Source organism: Dasypus novemcinctus, chromosome 2 (genome assembly GCF_030445035.2).
Source record: "Dasypus novemcinctus isolate mDasNov1 chromosome 2, mDasNov1.1.hap2, whole genome shotgun sequence".
NCBI lineage: Eukaryota > Metazoa > Chordata > Mammalia > Cingulata > Dasypodidae > Dasypus > Dasypus novemcinctus.
Genome location: NC_080674.1, coordinates 74,403,168 through 74,423,536, shown reverse-complemented (window position 1 = coordinate 74,423,536; position 20,369 = coordinate 74,403,168). Strand labels below are relative to the sequence as shown.

Below are 20,369 nucleotides of genomic sequence, written 5' to 3'. Positions count from 1 at the left end.
TATGAGAATTAAATGAGTTCAGACATAGAAAGCACTTAATACTTAATGACTGCTCTTATTAAGTGGTCAGTATTGTTTCTAGTATTATACAATATATTGCATATATTTTTATTAGTAGTAGTAGTAAGTAGTGATTCTTAACCACGCTCAGTGTGAATTATAAAAGTTTTGTTATTAATACTAATCATAGTGTATTATGTTACTAATATAGTATCATGATCTGTGAATGATTTCAACAGGGTGGATTCAAAGTTATATCCACAGCAAAGGTCATCCCCACTTACATACCAGTAAATTTTCTTGAGTGGGTGCAAAAGGGTTAGTTTTGCCTCTATTCCATCAGAAATGGTACACAGCCATAAAATTCAAGCAAGTCCATGGAAGTAAATGAAAAAAGATTAACAGCTGTTGAGCTGATACACCATGAGCAAAAAATTCTATTCTCTTTCACAGAGAGTCCTGGATGACATATTATAAAGGCATGCATTGTAGGAGACACCTGGCTATGGCTTCAGACTCTGCACTGAAATCTGTCTCTTCCCCACAGAACATGAAGTGAGATGTTATTAAGCTTCTCAAGGAAATTCACAATATAACAGAAAAACATTCTTTTCTTCTATCCATAAAGTATTCTTTTGTCGATTTATTTAAGTAATTACAAAGCCCACAAATATTTTGCAAGTTATAACCTTGATGATCAATTACATTTTCATCCTAATTACACAAAAGAAAAATGTGTTCCAAAGGTTATAAATCATGAACGTGACAAAATACTAATAATGTGTTCTGAAAAAAATATTTCCTCATTTGACATTTTACAGAACACTTCACAACCATAAGTATATCAACGCAGCCCTCTGGAGTGCATTTAATCCAGCTTAGCTACTCTACAGTGTCACAAGTTCACCGACTGAAAAGCCCCTGGCATTTCTGCCATCACACTTGCGAAGCTGTTCATGCTGCTTTTTAACCACCTCTATCATGCTGACAACTTAAGATTTCACTGATAACTAGACTGACCTACACACTAAAGTAGATATCCAACAAAACAACAGCAAACAATTGGTGGATTTCATTTTAAAACCTTAGAACCAAATAAAATATTTCCCTATATTGTGTAGTGCCAATGAATGGATTGCCCATTCACCCAACTGCTTTTCTCTGAACTACCACAAGAGAGTTCCGTGTTCAAAACACTAACCACTCCCTTCAAGATAAACAGGATCAGGAATTATTTCTGTTTTCACATACCCAGGGAAAGTCACTTGGATTCAACTTTTCTTCCCCAGACAAAATCGATCAGGTCCTGTGTGACAGGTAGGAAACTCTAAAGAGATCTTACAGCAGAAAAATAAGTTAAAAGACGGCAATCTGATTTCTTTGACCAAACTGAGGTCTAACTTATTCTCTGCATGATTAACTAGACAGTGCTTTAGAAAATGATATAATTTATTTCCAATGATGGGTCCATAATCTCTTACCTGCAATTCTGAAATCTAGAAAGCTCTGAAAATCAAAACTTTTTTTTTTTAAGTTTAGTTCAAAAACATATTTGGTAGCAAAAACTGACTTGGACCCACATGAGGCCATGTATGGCCTTTATTTATCCCATTTGGTGTGAATGTTCATACGTTTTGTGAGATGACAGTATTGCCCCACGGTCTCCTTTGGTTATCATATAACACCTGGTATAAACACCATGCCAAAAAGTTCTGAAGTCCAAAACAAATCTGACCCCAAGAATTTCAAAGAATAAATCATGGACTTCTACAAAATTAACCATGTCAGACACTAGTCCAGTATTTCCCAAGCTTTTGTCATTCCTCTACCAAATTTACAACTTTGCCATATTTACACATCACCTGTATGACTATAATTCTTTATTGCTTGTCTTTGATTGACTCAATCTTTCTTTAAATAGAATTACTTCTAAAGAAATATCTTATCTCTACTGTACATGGAAAATCAGTTTTACCTATCAAAAGTAAAAGGAGGGAAGCGGATGTGGCTCAACTGACTGGGCTCCCATCTGCCATGTAGGAGGCCCTGGGTTCGCTTCCCAGGGCCTCCTCGTGAAGGCAGGCTTGCCCGCATCCACTAGAGCTAACAGCCCGTGCCCCCAGAGGGCTGGTGCGGCAAGATGACGCAACAAAGGGAGTCAGGCGGATGCAGCAAGTGAGTGGCGGGGGGCGGTGAATAAATAAGTCTTTAAAAAAAAAAGAAGTAAAAGGAAATCAAATATATTAAAACAATGAAAATAATCAAATTAACTTCTGACTAAATACAGTTGCCTAACAAAACTGAGAACCAGAGAGGCTGCTCTCTCTTTGTAAAAAGGGAGATTCTGAAGGATTAGAGAGGTGTTAAAGACACACTAGCACCAAACAAACTTTCTCCTTTAATCAGAAGAAAGAACAAAAGAAAATTCAAAAATGAATATCTGCCTTACTATGTCATTTGATGTCATCTAGTGCTGGGGAGACCTAAGACCTACTATGTCCACAGGTATTCACCCTGCACTTTGGAAAACTAGACCAGATCATCGTCCTATCGTTCTGAGCATCACTCCTGTGAGACAATAAGCCTTGTTGGGTGAGACCCTACTATACAAGATCATCCAACAGTGGGAAGATGGTAAATCTCTTTATCTCCCCCCTAGTTCTGTCACCCATAACCTGTCATATAGATTTAGCTGGATCATTCACTGACACTGTCTCTTTATAAAACTGACACAAAAAGCTTTCAAGTGTAACTCTCTGGAGAATCTGTCTCCTCTACTTCCCAAAGGAAGCTTCAAATTTATTGGCTCTAGAAGTAAGCACAGACTGACAAACCAGAAGATGACACAGGCTACCTGGACTTGCACCTTCATTAACTTTGACACCAGTTACTGCAAAGAATGGCCTTCAAAACCAGTAGAATAAGATTTACTGTGCAAAGAAAATACATTTGTCTTCAAAAGGAGTTTCAAATAAACATCAGGTACACATATTAAAGTGGCTATTTGTTCTCTGTATTTCAGCCCATTCAAATAAAAAGCTACAATGGGTTCATTACAAAGGACTGTTCTTTTCAAGAAATATGAATTTATTACTTCCATATGTAACTATGTTAGCAGAAAAGTAAGTGAACAAATTATTGCCAAAAAAATGTCCTTCAGGTCCTTTTTCAATGAGCACACAGAAATAATTTGTAGTAAGATTACCAGTTTTTTTCTTCAATTAATGCTGTCTTGTAAACAGGTTTGCTTAGCAAAAAGTTAGCCTTATAGTTTTGTTGATAGCATTAATTTTTAACACCTGGCAAATCCATTTTTCAGAGACATTATTAAAGCTCAACTCCCATCCAAATGGTGCAAATTTTAAATTCGCAAAGAACAGTGCTTATAGTTGTTAACAGCATAGGTCTGTTGCCTGAGTTCAAGTCTCCACCATCTATCAGCTGTGTGACCTTGGTCAAATGACTTAACCTGTCTGTGTCACAGTTTCCTGAACTGTAAAACAGGAATAGCAATATCTTTATTTCATAGGAATGTTGTGAGGATTAAATGAGTTAATAGTTTGAGTGCTTAGAACAGAATCTGATATGCAGTAAACACTACATACAAGTAAATGAGATTGTCTAGTTTTGAAACTTTTGGGTAGTTTTGATATTTTTAAAAATGGTTTGAACCTTGGCTATAACTTCACATGTTTAAAACCAACCCAAGCCAATTGGAATGCACAAAACATTCCAGTTGCTACACAAAGAGCATTTACAATGTTTTAACTTTTACTGAAGACTAAGCTCATGCTAAGAAATTTTGAAAAGTCTATTCTGAACACAGTAAACCAAAAATATAAAATGGTAAGAGAAAAGAATAGCTTGCCCAACCACCCATAAGATTTACCTCCAACAATTCAAGGATGAACTCTCATGAAATGGGAAGGATTTTAACTATAGGACCAACAGAATAAAACCAGATGATCAGAGGCAGCGTTTCTCAAGAACAGAGAGGATTTCAGAAAATGAGATGTTCTAACATGACCAAGGACTCGGGCCAGTTTCTCACTGCAGAGTGCCTAGAGGATAAACAGCAACTTCCAGGAGATCCCCCGCTCTCCCCTCTCCCGCTATTCTCATTGTTTTGTAACATGATCTATGTGACTTTACAAGGACTCCCAGAAGCAGAAATTTTCATCAGCACCCCACTTGCTATACTAGGTGCTCTGTTTAGGTGAAACAGGAGAGGGCTGAAAGTAAATCTATTTTGCTCTTGGGAAGAAGGGGAATTGGTACCAGTAAGAGGGAGTGAGAAAGAATGCAGCATATGTCTCCCTTTTCTCTGACATTTACAACTACCCCAAATCTGACAAGAAACAGTTAATAGCACAGTCTAGGTTAGAGCTTCTGCAACCAGATTTCTAATGAAATTCAACTCTCCCTCAAGAACCTAAGGACCTATAGTTAAAGGAAAGTGTGGCCTCCTTGACTTCTTATGCAAGATACCCATGCCCAGACATAAACAAACTCAGGTAAGGATTTCTATGCATGCCTGCTGCTGACCTGGTATGGCCCACTCTGGTTGTCAAACTCTCACCTGCAAAAACCAGGTGAGGGCCTCTTAGTTCAAGTATCTCCAACAATGGCTGGGTGGGTTTCATTCATTCATTGTGTTTTGCTTTAACCCTAGAACTTCACGAACATGGCAGATGGATTTACTGAGAAAAACTAACCACCACAAAATGTGTAAGATTTATTTTAGAGTTCAATTCCCAGCACTCCACTGAAGGAGTTCCCAGAATGGTCACCAATGACCTTCCAATTATAGAAGTTAGTGGTCAATTCTTAGGTCTCCCCTGGTATGACCTGCAGCAGCATTTGATATCTTTGAACCCCCCCTTCTTGCCCTTGGCCTCCAGGACACCACTCTCTCTTGGTTCTCTTCCCATCTTGCCAGCCTGTCCTCCTCAACCCCCATGATTGGTTCTGCCTCATCTTCCAGATTTTACAGGCTGTAGTGTTCCAAGGTCAATTTTCAGACTTTTTCTCTTCTCTCTCTCCACTCATTCCCTGAATCGTCTAATGCCATGGTATCACATAACCATTATGTGATGATGACTCCAAAATTTTTATCATATGCCCAAAATTCTCCCTTGAACTTCATGACTACTTCCTCAATATCTTCATGAAATAGTCCACCAGTCATTTCAAATGTAAGTCCAAAGTAGAACTCTTGATTTTATCTCATAAAGTTGCTCCTTTCAATGGATGGTAATTCCATCTTTCCTTGGAGTCACCCTTGACTTTTCTCTTTCTTTCACTACCAAATTTGACCTTTTCTGGTCACCTCTGATGCCATTCCAAGGTACTTCACCACCATCTCCTGCTCAGCTACCTCAATGGTCTCCTAACTGGTTTCCCTGCTTCCAGTCTTGGCCCTCCACAGCCTTCTTTCAAGAATGAGGTTAAAGCAATTCTTCTTACAAGAAAAATCAATCATGCCATGCCTCTCTGCAAAATTCTCCAATGGCTTCCCATTTCATTCTGGGTAAAAGCCAAACTTTACCATGACCTACAATGTGAATGAGTGAAAAAATCCCAGCTCCTCTTCATTAAGAAAAGAACAGATATCTTTTGCCACATACAGCTCAGAGAACATTTTTCTTCTGGTCTGGCAGAGTTTTCTCTGAAACTGGTCTTTATCTACTCCAGGTTGTAACAGGAGCGTCACTTTTTTCTTACTTTCATACATTCATATTCAGCCTCCACATCTGAATCTTATAGACATCCTCAAAGCACAGTGAGGACTGGCTATTCTCCAGGAAGTCCCAACATGTCTCTGCAGGGCTATAAGGCTTCCTTCCTCACCGAGCTCTTCCTATTGCCTCTGTATTTTGTCCTGCATTGTCTGCACACTCTGGTGATAAGAGGGTTTTACTCTGCTCCTCCTGGTAGGATGAGTGACTTCCTGATTGGGGTCTGAGCTAACAGCAGCACAGAGCCATGGCACTTTCTATGGGACCAGCCAACATGCCTTCTCGTGGCAGCAGTCCAAGAATATTACTGTTTTACTCATTTATTCAAAATATCATGTAGGTGACTCTTTTACTAATGAGAACATTGGAAAGATTTGCAAGGTAAAAGTATGGGGAAGAAGGTGATAATCAGAAGAAACACACACACATACTAAAAAGGGTGAATTGAACCCAAATAATAGACAAGAAGATGATAGGAGCCACCGTCTACTGAATGCCTGTTACATATCAGGTGATTATACCGGGTATCACAGCAATTACAGCTAACACGTACATGCTGCTTACCATGAACCTAGCACTCTGCCATGTGCCTTATATATTATATAACACTTTTGACCCCCAAAACAACCCCTTAACACTATACTACTTATTTTTTCCATTTTATGGATGGGGAAACTGAAGTTTAAATAACTTCCAAGGTCACACAACTAATAAATGGCAATTCTAGGTAGGCACTCTATAGGTAGTTCAAAGTAACTTCATTTAATAATTGGGGTTACTGAAGATTATATTTTGAACCAAATAAAATAGTATTTGAGCAATGCCTGATATTTTCCCATTAAGAAGTTTCATTAATGTGTTATGTGTGGCCTGTGCCCAAGTGTGTTTGCCTACTGCCGGGCTTCTGTTATTTGCCCCTGGAGATTTGCTGCTGGGATATGACAGTGTAATACTTACTGGAAAAACTCATTCAAAAAACAGTAAATACATGATGTCATCTTGTTTAACAAAAGAAGCAACATATTCAAGAAAAAAGACTGGAAAGCTAAACTAAGATGTTAACTGCTATCTCTAGATGGTGCTGAGTTTACAGGCCATTTATATTTTCTACTGTTACCATTCATAATTTCTAGATTTCTAACAAAGACCATTTTTATATCTAACATAAGAGAAAGTCACAGTTTTTAAATTGCCTCCCTATTTGAAAAAAGAATAGTTGCATAATCTCATACAAAATAATATAGTATCAGTAAATCAACCATATCAGACTAAAATAGATGTAAATATAGTCAATGGAAAGGTTCAATCTATTAGTACACAGTATTTTTCTGTTAACCATCTGCCAAGCTTACTCATCATAACCACATGAGGTGTTATTCTATTCGTTTTGTGGATGAGGACAGTGAGGTCCAAGGAGAGTGATGACCCTGCCAGGTTATTAAGTGATGAGCCCAGGATTCAAAGAGTGCTGACAGGGAGGACAGCACCACTGCAGTGTGCCCTCCTCCCTGTAAAGGAACTTTGCCCAGTTCTGAAATGTGCAGAAAGCCCATTATATCAACGATTTTTAGTATAATCCAGAAGAAAGAAAAAACCCATTCTCACAAGTGGAAGTAAACCTTTTCAGGAGGTATACTGCCATTTGTCTCCACACTCATTTCTTCTCTAAAGGTTCTCTTAGGATTCTCCTGATATTAGTCTTGGCCTGGAAAAATCTCTTGGTCTCACTGAGTAGGACTTGAGGTTACAGAGATCCAGATCCATCCAAATTCCAAAATTATCCTTGGCCCAGGAATTTCCTGTGAGTCTTGTAGGAACCAAAGTTACTCAGTAGATTTTAGTCCACACCAACATGTATCTGGGAGAACGCAGGGAACTTTCATACAACAAACCGGAGTCTCTAACATTGACCCAAATGCCCAATTCTCCCTCAGAACTTACCTTACATTCCTGGGATCCTGTAAAAGAAAAGTGAGCCCTAAATAGATGAGACCACGCAGACAAATCCTGCTAATAATAATAACAGCTAAGAACAGAAGTAAATAGATTCCAGAAGTGCTGGAAAGTAAGGGCTATTTCCCCAGCCTTCTCCCTCAGAACAGCACATTTTAAACCCCTTCTAAATAACAAGCTACAAATTGGTTCTCTAAAATCAGACCTTTAAAGTCCTATTCTGCTCTTTTGAAAGACCTAATTATCAAAATTATTGCGGAAGAAAACAAGCCTTTTCCTCATAAAACACTGGAGGTGTAAGAGCGATGCAGAGGGATGGGGAGAAAAAGGGTGGAAAGAAAACATAGTCCTCTGTGAACAATTTTTCCCAAAATCTTGCCAAGTTCTCATTCCTTAGTAGCACAATGTTGTCTCCAAGAGTACATATGTTTACTTTGAAAAATACTCTCAAATAGGTAAATAACTTTTTCTGCCCTTGCTTCCCCCAAGCTATCAAGTAGATATTTAGTCATGTGTGATGTGTAGACTTCGGTATGATTAGATTTAATCAACAATTCCTCTCCTCTTTATGCAGTTCCCCAAGGCCTAAAGAAAATTAGTCCACATAAAGGAAAAATTAAACTAAAGGGAAAAAAGCTAACATGTTATCCAAACACCAGGATAGAACTGAAAGATCTCAAAGTGACAGAACTGTGAAGAGACTACTTCAGGTGACTTACATGTCATCACAAGGAACCCTATGAGTAATTCAAATATGGCATAATTTTATAGAAAAATACTGGCACACAAAAATTATTTTGTCCAATTCAAAAGGCCTGATGAGCTCCCAATTCTCTAGTGCCTATCTGTAGAACAACATGTGTTTTTGTTCCTTAAATGCCCTAAAACTTTTTTGCGTTCTACTAAAGACAAGGAATTAGGCTAGAAAAACAGAGATTTCTCCATTGAAGTGTAAATTCTTTCACTTTTTTGTGTCTGTCTTCAACAAGAATATCTTGAACAAATGAGTGAATAATGAATGAATAAATGAATGATGAAAGCCAAATATTGCCTGTTATTTCTCCAAATTGTTTTGGGTTTCTCCTGGTTAAAGAACTCTACTTATTGCCTCAATCCTGTTCCATTATCCTAACTCTGTGTAGGTAGGCATAAATGAAAGAAGGATGTGGAATCCACTCTAATTTATAGCCAGAACTTTTCATTGTCAGGAATCTGGATCAGAAGAACTCCCAAAGGAGTTCCAGGTATGCATTCCCCATCCAATAAAAAGGCAGGCAGCTTCCTGATGACCTCTATGGAAAGAATAAATCACTAGTTTATCTGAGATCCCATACCCACAAGCACTAGCTCAGTCCTACCTCTCGTAATGTTTCTTTGGCTTATCATCAATTAGCAGAACCCTTCTGAAAGCAAATGGTGGCTTCAGGTACAGCATGCTCAGGAAGCATGCCTTCCTAAAATCGACTCCCCTGCAGCCTTTCTATCTCATAGTTGAGCATGAGGATCAGCTCTCCAGAAAGGAGAGACCATTAAGGGCATATCAGTTTTTAGTTTCAATGCTGACTTTTCCTGATCTCTTTTATAAAGCACATTAGCCTTAATGGACATGAACACCATCTCTCATTTAACAAACTTAATTCATTCCTGTCGCTCAGTAAAAAGCTAAATGAAGAATGCATTTCCATTAAGTTAGTTGGGAAAAACTGTAATGTATTCCATCCCAACCCAAGATACTAAAACGATTTTCATGGATATAAAAAATAGCAATTTGAGCAATGAAAATAAGTCTATATAAGTAATAATATAAAATGTAATATAACAAATAGTTATCAGAGACATTATTTTTTCTTCTTTCTGCACAGATTTTTTTTTGGGAATTTGGGGGCTAATGATCATCTTGTAAACAAAATTCACTCAAAATAAAATTAGAGACCAAAAAAATAGCACATGCACACAAGAGACTAAACAGTCACTGAAGATGCTATCTCTTTGTTCCTCCTGCTTGATGTACATACACAAAGCAACACATACTGGTTCACTCAAAGAAGATGTATAATTTAAATTTCCATATTTCACTCTGATTATAATCTGTTGTCAAGTAAATTGGGGTTTCTTTGCCTGAGATTATGTCAAAATCTCACTTCTTACAGATTACTTATGTAATGTATTTGGGAATTTTTTAAAAATTCTGAAACCCTAAGGAAAAAAAGAAATCATTCAAAATGTAAAATAACTTCTGGAGAGCCATTAAGGTAAAAAGTCATTAATGTCACAGTTGCCAGGCAAGTGAGGTCTGTATGCTCAGTGAGAGAGGCCTTCTGTAATCCCTGCTGTTCTCACTTATCTCCTCATGACCTGGGCCTGGAGGAAAAGCCCATGAGACAGTAGGTAGGGAAGTCTCCCACCCTCAGGGCTGGGAGAAGTGAAACACCCGCCTTTCCTTTCATAGGAATGGGAGGAAGAGAAAAAGAGGAAAAGATGAGAGCTCAACGGAATGCGAGCAGGGCCTGTGGGAATCAGGCAGGCCGGGGACTGCTGAACCGGGCGGCTTCTCCTGCTCCCCCCCAGGCTCTGAAGGAGATGACCTTGAGGCTTCCCAGAATCAGCAAGAGCACAACCACCTGCAGTCAGAGGGCTAGATTCGGCTTCAAAGCCGTGAAGAGGGGAGCTGAGAACACGGACCCTAAGACCCCACAGGCCTCTGAGAGGAGCAGGAAGGGGCTAAGTCGAGCACCTGTCCTGGGACCCTACCGAAGTGGAGGAAGGGAATCTGCAACCGATGTTTCTGGAGAAATCACCTAAGTCAGCAGCCAGGGACAGAGATCCAGGTTTCTATAGTGCATAAGCCAGGATGAGGCCACCTCAGTCAAGGAGAACTGCCGGGCCCTGACCAACCCCAAGGAGATGTGTCCCACCGCAGACTTGGGTCACAGATGCCCGAATGCCAGTAAAAACAGTCACGCCATCAGCCAATCCACAACAGAGACCAGGAGGACCAGAAGGTCTTAGGTGGATTCAAGATCCTGCCTCCCCACTGCCACCACCACCTGCCCCTCCCACCCTTGCCAGGAACTCACATTCAATCCCATCTTGGCAAGGAGGAGGGGGTGAAAGAAATCTGAGACTAGATGTTTTTACTTAAAGAGACCGAGCATTTCCTGAAAATGACTGTTTACATTTATTGGATCAGACCAAGATTTCTATATTAGACTAAAATTTATCCTTTCCCCTGCCCTGCCCTACTGCCTAGAGGGGAGGAGTTCATAGGGAAGATCAATTATAGACAAAAGAAAGAAAAATAGGCAAAAGAAAGACTATGTGAGTGTAGTGTTGATCCATTTGTGCCACAATGCTCTTTCAGTATTTGCTGCCTGCTTTCAGTGATCAGGCACTGAAGATTTCGTGAAAACAGGTCAGCCGTCACCACCTTCGAGGAACTCAGGGTCTTAGGTGATAGATGTTAATTAATAGCTGAAATACAGTACTGAGAGGACTAGCATTAAAAATAGACAAGGCAGAGTGGCACAAAAGGATGTAAGGATGAACTCTGAGGGAGTTCAGGGAGGGCCTTCAGGGAAAAGGAACTTCAACCTGCATCTTTAAAGGTTAACCCGGTGGAGGTAGGAGAAATACACCTAGAGACCACTAAAACAAAAATAAAAGGGGGAGAGAGATTTACTGGAGATATATGAGGGCAGCTCACAAAACTGAAAGAAGAATGTAACATCCAAACCACGGGAGCAACAGGGAATTTAGAGGCTAGAACGAGGGCGTGGAACTCAGTAGGACTCCAGGACTTGCTCTGCTCCTCTTTACATGCTTGCAAAACTTCCTCCTACTGCAGACTGGCTTCTTTCAGCTCTGGTTTCCACTCAGACCCTCACAGCATTGCCACCCAAGAAAGGAGATATCTCTTTCCAAAGAATAGTTTAGAAAATACTGAGGGAAAAATGTGATTGGCCAAGTTTGGGTCATGTGCCTACCCTGGGCCAATTGCAGGGATTAGCCACCCTGGGTGCTGTGATTGGCCACCCTGGGTGGGATGCCCATCCCACTGCACCTAGGAAGGCAAGGTCACATGAGAAGTTGGCACACCACTTGGGCCCATGGCTGGAGCAGCCATGCCTTTAAGAATGTGAGTGCTGCATAGAGAAGGGGAGAAGGAATGCTAGGCAGATAAAAGAACATCTCCTATGACACAATAGTTCCCAAGGACTTTAACGTTTGGCAGCACTCTACATTTCCATAATCCCCATGAATCAACAGTCCACCAGAATGGGCTACTTTCCATCACTTTGATCAACTCTATGTATATCTGACTCTCTGTATTTGCTTAGAGGAACCACCCTATTAAAAACCCATCAGTTACTAAAAAGCTATTCAAATGACAACTCTTTCTTGAAGTCCTGGCCTGACCTTCCACAGTAAGTTGTCCTGATTTCTCCTATGGGCCATAACATTTTCTATCATTTGTAATTCATGTAACTGGGTAAACAACCATTGTTCCTTCCCATCCTTCCCTAAAACCTAGTGGAGGGAGGAGATCAGGAGAAGGAAATAAGAAATGCTGTCTCCCTTCCACCTATGGAGATTAATGGGGAAGGTACCTTGCCCAAGAATTTGAGCTAGCCTAAAATAAAGAAAAAATTCTGGTTAAAATATTTGGCAAGGTATTTGTTTAACTAAAGAGAGCCACAAGGAGTATATAGCTATGTTGTTTGGTAAAGTGCTTGCAATGGATCTCCTTTCCTCTGCACACAAAGGCTGGCCTCTAAACAGAGTCCAGAATTGAAACTGCTCTGCTTGAAGTTAAACACTATCTTCATTGTGAGTCAAAGAAATCTTAGGGGGTTATGTCACCTTTAGGAAAGTATTTCTCTTCCTTTATATGGATTTCTTTAGTGACTCATTCATCCTATGGTATTCAGGCATCCTTTGGGGAAATTTCTAGACTGAAAACACACACGTACACACATGCACATGTACTTAATGAAATCTCAAAAAGGAAGGGAGGACAGGAAAGACAAAGAAAGTAAACAAGTCCGTGAGATAAAACTCACCTTTAAAATTTATCACCAAACCTGATATGTCATCTATACCTCTAAATACTTACTGTATCAGAGATTATTTTTCAGATTAGGTGCCTGTCCTCAAAATGTGAAAAAGGCCAAAACAGAAGTCTCATGATTCTCATCTCCACTCTCATCATTCTCAATCTCGCTTTCTCTTTCTCTGACTGGGATAAACCTGTGAACTTTCCAGAACACATCTGGAGCAACACTCCCCCACCCCAACCTTTTCTCAGTTTGTCCTACTTCTTCCTCTCCTCAACCAGGCACCCAGTGCTCCAGTCATCTATTCACCTGTTCCCAATCCCAGCCCTAATGTGATCAGTATTGTGTGTATAGATGTGTGAATCAAGACATGAAATAGCCACCTCTACCCCTAGTCAAAGTAATCCCAAAGGAGAAGGGGAAGCTAAGATGGTGAAACAGGATGGCACCTTTCAAACGAAAGGCAGCTACCCACTGAAATTCACTATCCTTTATCTCTACTAAGAAGTTGTAAAACATTCTGGGAAGAACAAAACCTCTGAGGTCCAGGGTCCTGGTTCTAGGCCTAGCTTGGCCATTTATTGGCTCTGATAATTGGGCAACTCATTTCTCCTCTCTGAACCTCAAAGTCCCCAACTAAAAAAGGAAGGTGATGATTACATCTAACTTACAAATCTTTTACGAGATAACATACATGAAAAATACTTCATACACTATGTCATTTGTTCATTCTCCTTCTTTATTCCTTATTCTACCATGGCTACCATTCCCTGCATTTCCTGGTATGGCCCTCTTAAAACTCTCTAAGCCTCAGTTTCCTCACTTGCAAAATGAAGATAATACTTATCTTACAGAGTTATTTTGATAATCAGAGATCATAAATGTAAAGCACCAAACAGTAATTATTATCATTAATAAAGTATCACATAAATATTAGTTGTTTTGACTATTACTACAGAAAATGTGGTGCTATCTAAGCTCTCCAAGGTTGTCAACCTTTCTGATATGCATTGTCTTCTTTGGCAACTGCAGACTTTAGCACAAGTGAACAAATGAACAGAAAGAAAGAAAAGAGAAGAAGGGAGGGAAGGAGGAAAGGAGGGAGGGACTTCTTGACATTGTATCATCTGAGAGGCATATAATATGAGCTGGAATAGAGGGAGAGAAGTCGCAAAAGTGGATGAAAGGCACAAAGAATAGTTCAACATTTCCTGGATCCTGAAGATTTATACTAAAATACATTTTAAAGATTGAATTATAAGTATGGGAACCTTAGGTAAGGACTAATTCCTGCATTTTTATCTTTGATTAATAAACAATACATTTATTAGTTGAATATCCTATTGAAACCAACAAAACAAAAATTCAGGCATTCCTGGAGCCCTTGAAGCAGAACGGTCATGGAGTCTGTCTACTCCAATCATGAACTGCTAGGCTCCAGGACAGCCTGTCCTTGGGCTCTTCCCATGAAATGCAAAAGCACAACTTTTGAGAACCCCAGGAAAACATTTTAGGCAGCTTTGTTTTAACTGTTCCCACCTTTCAGCTTACATGGCATTCCCCTCCAGACACTGGTAATTTCCAACAGTACTGCATCAGACCTTTCCCTTCCCATTGAAAACATGAGGATAAAGTGCGAGACACATTTTAGTTGAAATATAATATTGGTGGATTTCTGCTAATTTAGTTTTCCTCTTATTACCAAGCTCTCTCTCTGAATTTTCACATCACTCTCTAAATAAGCCAGGCGTGTGTATGTTGTTTCCACACCAGGGATAACAAGAGTTGGAGGGGGTTATTAAAAGAAAGGGAATACTAATAAAGAACGTCAGGTCAGAGAAAGAATCGTAGAGAATAAGAATATTGCTGACAAAATACTGGCTAATTCCCTGCCTTCAAAGCCTCTGCCATGATTTCCCAGGTGGTTGGAACCTACGTTCAGAGGATGATATTGGATGATGCAGGTTTTGGTGATCGTTACAAGGAATAAGGGGATGAGGAATAAACTCAAGCCACATCTCACTTCCTCACAAAGTGGCCACTGGGCTGAAAACCACATTTCTTGATGCTTTTTCCACGAAATGGAGGTAGCAGGACGAAGTCTTGCAAGATGTGGGATCCATTTCCAATGTTAAGATCCCTGTAAGCTGGGGCCACATCTGTCACCACCTTGCCCCTCTAGGACAGTGCCCAGCACTCCAGAAATGTGTGTTGGACACATGAATAATTCCCATCACTTACCTTTTTGGGTCCCATAGTCATCTGTCAAACTAGGTCATTTCTAAGGCCCTTTGGCTCTGAGGGCCTATGGGTCTGAGACCCCTTCTAGCTGACATTAGAGCAAGGCCAAACACACTCTTCCCAATAGTGTTGCCAATGTTTAGTGAAGAAAGGAAGAGAGGAACATGGTCTGACAGCCCCCAAGCCTCTGCTGCAAACCTTATTTTCACTTGTCTTCTGGTTAATAGTGGCAAGCAGTTAATCATTTTCTTATCGCAGGTACCTGCTCTCACTTGAGTCAAGTTTAATTTATACATAGCTATGTTATGACTTTTTGTTGTACCTCAAACTGGCTATGCTCCAACTTTGGATTTAAAATAAGAGTGTAATTAATGCATTCCCCACAACTCCACTGGACTCTTAAGATTCTCCACTGGCCTCCGAAGCATTAATCCCCCATCTCTCCAGGTTGTTAAGACTGCCAGGGCTCCCTACAACATGACATCTGGTCAATCAGTCAGATAATATAAATAAAAGAGGTTTAAAAAAACATATGCCCAAAATTTAACTAGGTTGGAAGTAGCAAAAATATTTAGTAGTCTTAGAGAACTTATACCTGCCCTCAAGATCACAATATACCAGAGCCAATGCTATTCACTCTAAAGCAGGGGATCTTAACCTTTTTTGTCCCATGGACCTCTTACTAGGTCCACACTATACTGTGTATTTTTTTTCTGTTATTTTTTTAATTAAAGTTAATAGATTACAAGGAACATTACCTTAAAAAACATGAAAAAAAAACAAACAAAATCATAAGAGGTTCCCATATGTATTACTTAATAACTATATCACACCTGCACCAACACATCCCCACAAGAATGCTTTTTTGAATTTAAATTCCAGCTCACAGACACTTTGTTAAGAACCCCTGCTCTAAAGTATTAGTGACTTAGAGTATCTTTGCTCTTGGAAGTAATTTAAATGATTTTTTTAAAGTCTTTATTTGAAAACAATTTCAAATTTAAAAGACTGAGAAAATAAAAATAGAACAAAGGGCATCAGATTTACTTCTTGCTAACATTTTACAACATTTTCTAACTGTGTACTAGCTCACCTCACATGCTTGTGCTGTCATGTGCGTATATGTATGCTTTTTTCCTGAAACATTTAACAGTAAGTCACATATATCCTGGCCTTTTATGCCTAAGTAGGAATTAAAGTTTAAAGTATAAATTAGAAGCAGGAAAATAATGTGCTGCATGAAAAAATTTTAAACCCCCAATTACAGAATTTCAGGGATGGCAGTTGAGAGCATGGGAGATTTATTCAGGCCGAAGCTTCTACCACTCCTTGATGGTCAATCGACCTTTTTCGTGGGGATAATTTTGATTCTAGTCAAAGGAAAAACAAACATCTCTATCTTGTTTTTGGAAGGATGTAAAAAGATCCTTGAAGGTAACCAAAAATGTTGACAATGTCTAGGGTTCAATTCTCCTCTGAGAAAGGCCCAGAATGACCCTGTAAGCAATTCTGCTCTATAGAACAAATATTCTCCAGGACAGTGCTGCAGAGATAACTTGATTTCAGAAACACCCCTCCTGCTTCTTAGTTTAGAGAAAACGTTCCTTTTCTCTTTGAATTATTAATAAAAACTTAGTAAAATTCCCTGCACAAGGCAAGAGATGGGAAGAGCTATGTACTACCTTTCTCAGCTTTCAAAACCTCAGAAAGCAACAACCACCACCTGCCAAGCCCCAGCTGGGGGTGCTGGAGCCACGGCATTCAGGCCACGCACCCCCACCCCCAGGGGGCCCCTTGGCTTCCAAGGCCTTTACTACAAGAGTGGGTTGTGGAGCAAGGGGGAATAATCGATGTCGATCCACCCCATGATCAGTCACACTACAGATAAACAGCTTTTTTTCTTTGGTGGAAGAGGATTTTGCATATTTAAAAATTATTAATAAACTTTTTAATATATGGCTATATTCCCTGGACATATACAGCCTTTCTAGTTGAAAAGACTTTTTTTTAAATCTCTTATAACACCATAAAATCATTAAAATAGTATAAAATCAAAGGAACAAATTTTTTTCTGTGCAAAACATTTTTAAAACATTAACACATACAAACCAAAACACAAAAGCTGAGTATCAAACACATATGTAATTCCCTGCAAATTTCACAAGAGCTAGACGTGTTTAAATCAACAGGACTCTTTTATTGTCAAGGTAACTCCAAGGTAACTCTGATTAAGTGAAGCTAAAACAAATTTCCTTGTGCTTAACTCCCACTTTTAAAGAGAATTAATGCATGTATAATATAACACAAAGGTAGATTCAAAGAGAAAATAACTAAAGAAAAATGAGTAGTTTTACCCCAGAAGTTGATATGTAAAAGATTCATAAAGTGGGAGCTTAATAAAGACTTGTACAAGCATGTACTTCCTCAGAAAATAGCCTAGTAAAGAAACAAGAAAAATAAAGAAGTGAACATGCAGAAGTCTGGCTTGTCTCTGGGGGAATTAAAGATAACCATGATCTACCTTGCTTGGATGCCCTTCGACGAATCTTCATTTTGGGAAAGGAAGGCCACGAATAGTTAAAAGGGGAGTCCGAGTCAGAATCCATCTTTTTGTTTTGGTGAAATCAACAGATTAAACAGCAGAAAACTCAGGAAGAGCTCCGGGCGTCCCAGGCGGGAGGCAGGTCTCTCTCCCCATGTGATGTGAAAGGAAGGAATGAGGCTGGATGAAATAGCTCCCGAACACGGGAGGGAGAGGCAGTAAATGTTTTGCTTCCTTCAGGCGTTCAGGCATGTAGACGGAGAAGGCGGCTGTAAATATTAAAGCTGAAGTGGGGAAGTCAAAGAGGGAGGGAGGGGGAGCTAAGAGTTGCGCTGATACATCGCAGTCCAGTTATTCAAAAGGTCACCAGGAGCAAATGAATCATTAACTCCCCTCTTCTTGTTGCTGGAAATGGAAATGAAGAAGGAAGGTGACTGGGAATTGAAAGAGAGTTGCCAGTGATTCAGGAAAAGCCTCCAAACGCAGGCGCTTGTTGTGCTCTGGAGCTGGAGTATCGTTTCTCAGAAAAGCCAGCCTGTGCAAAGCTGGATAAAGGTTGAGGTTTATGTGTGTGGACAGCCGGAAAGCTTGAAACATAAGCACATAAAGACCATCAAATTCAGGATGGGGCTCGTTCCAGAGCGATCCATTCCTTCATCCCATTGGCAGCTCGGGCAGAACCAAAACAGCCCTGATAATTCATTGAACAATCCACTCTCCCAGCTTTTTAATCCTAAAGTAGCTGGAAGTTTCAACTTTTACATGGAATTGAACTCATCTCATTAGATTCATGCAAATTCTCCTCCTCTTTAGCACAACTGGGGTATTTTTCTGAAATTGTCACCAAGTTTGGCCGTCAATCATCAGGATTTTGGTGCCTTTATTGCCCTGATCTAAACTCTCAGTTCATTTCCCTCAATAGAGCTAGTGACTAATTTACCACACACCATCAGCGCTTACACAGTCGCCCTGAACAACTCCATGATAATTAGCATTCCGTAGAGGCCCTTTGCCGCCTCCCCACAAATCGTGTCACTGCTCAAACTTACTTCCCTACTCTGTGTGTACACACATGCATACACGCGCCCGAGAAAGCTGAAATATGGCAGCCAAGATGGGTGTGGGTGTGAGGGGTGGGAAGGGGGTGAATCCCAAGTCCCTGTGAGAGTCTTTCAAGCCCTTCTTTTTGTACAGTGGCAGTGAGAGGGTTGTGTTTTGTTGTTTCATTTTGTTTTGTTTTGTGAGATTTTCTGATCCAAATAAACTAGAGGAAAATGGGAAAAATACGAGGATACTTTCAACTGTGCACGTTTGGAACGCGACAGTGAGTCTTAATTAACTTTCATCTCTTCACTGCCATTATTTCCCAAGTTGTTGGACCTATTGTGCCGTATGGTATAAGAACACGGATGCATAGCCACTTCTAGGATAACTAATCCTGTCTGAGTGGGTAGAGGTGGGGGTGGGGAGTAAAGACAAGTGGAGACGGGGTAGGAAACTCTTAGCTTGAAATTCAAATCAAAATTAGAATTATATAAATCACTACTATCTTTTTAAACAGTTTGATACATAAATATAACATACAAGGAGAACATAATACAACTAGAACACAGTTACAAACACCGCAGGAGAGTGAAAATAAATAGTAATATATTTTCTACTTGTGGCCTTATTTTAGGAATAATTACATTGTTCTCGTAATCAGCTGGGTGCAACTGTGAGGATAAATTATTCTCAATCCTTACATCAGGTAAGAGCATTTTAGTCCATGTGGATTTTTAATAAGAAAATACACACACTAATGAAGGATGTTCTTAATGTGGGAAAATGTGGGAGGTGTGGGGAGTGGGGCATATGGGAGCCCCTTATATTTTTTATGTGACATTTATATAATCTACATATCTTTACAAATAAATAAATATTTTTAAAAAATATTTACACTCAAAAAAAAAACAATGAAAATACAAAATGCTCTTGTGGAATCAGTGTTTCCAATCATTCTCAGTTTTAGGACCTACAGCAGTGCCCATCGTGTTGCAGGCATTTGTTGAATTCATGAATAAATGAATGATTTACTGTCTCAACCCATGGATAAAGAAGCTTTACATGACAGCTGTAGTATTTTTAGTATCTTCTGACTAAAAACATAGAGCTTGACAAAAAAAGCTTCAAGGAGTCTGGTATAGTGTTTACATGTATTTTATTTATCTCAACGATACCTTTATACATCTGGAAAAAGAGCAGTACTTCTAGGTTGAGAAAACTGATTATTCCCTGCAGCTCTAGGCGACATTTAGGCTGGGCCTAGATCTGCGGCACTTTGCCTGCCTCCAAGATGTCTGCAGACCAAAGAAAGGGGACCTCCGCCGTGTGGACCAAAACCGGAGGGAACGCGTTGGATCAGGAGGTACTGTTCTCTTCCTTCCAGTTCTGTTAAAACATCCTCTGACCTGCAAAATTTCTGAGGACATTAGAAATACTAAAGTCCTCATCTTGAAACTGGTGGTGGTTTTTATAGCTCCTGTTTCAGTTAGTGAACAGGTATAGGGATGGGGATACTATGTTTCTAATGTTCTGGTACCATGGGGAAGATAATGACACATTTTTTAGTAAATACAAAGAGAAAAAAAGTAATATTGTGCATAGAGCCTCCTTAACTTCTTTTATCAAGTTGGTCAGAAATGTGGCACAGTCCAAGAAGCTCCAACTGAATCCAGGGCAGGATTTCTCAGAGGGCATCAGATTGGGGAGGTTGGGAGACAGGGAGGAAACTGTTCATTTCAAATGCTGATTATGTGATTCCCACCCCACACCTGCTGAATCAGAGTCTCTTGAAGATAG

General features: G+C 39.7%; 1 protein-coding gene across 3 annotated transcripts in view; it reads right to left on the bottom strand.

Moving 5' to 3' along the window:
* The window catches only part of ARHGEF28 (Rho guanine nucleotide exchange factor 28), a 346,092-nt gene that overhangs the window by 138,487 nt on the left and 187,236 nt on the right, over nucleotides 1-20,369 (bottom strand). Inside the window, exon 1 of one of the 3 annotated variants that reach the window (XM_012523181.3) lies at nucleotides 17,508-18,339. The exons of the other annotated variants lie outside the window; for them this stretch is intronic. Coding sequence (XP_012378635.2) covers nucleotides 17,508-17,592 — 85 coding nt within the window. The 5' untranslated portion in view covers nucleotides 17,593-18,339. Of the gene's footprint in view, nucleotides 1-17,507; nucleotides 18,340-20,369 lie in introns of those variants that run through there. 3 annotated transcript variants of the gene reach the window in all.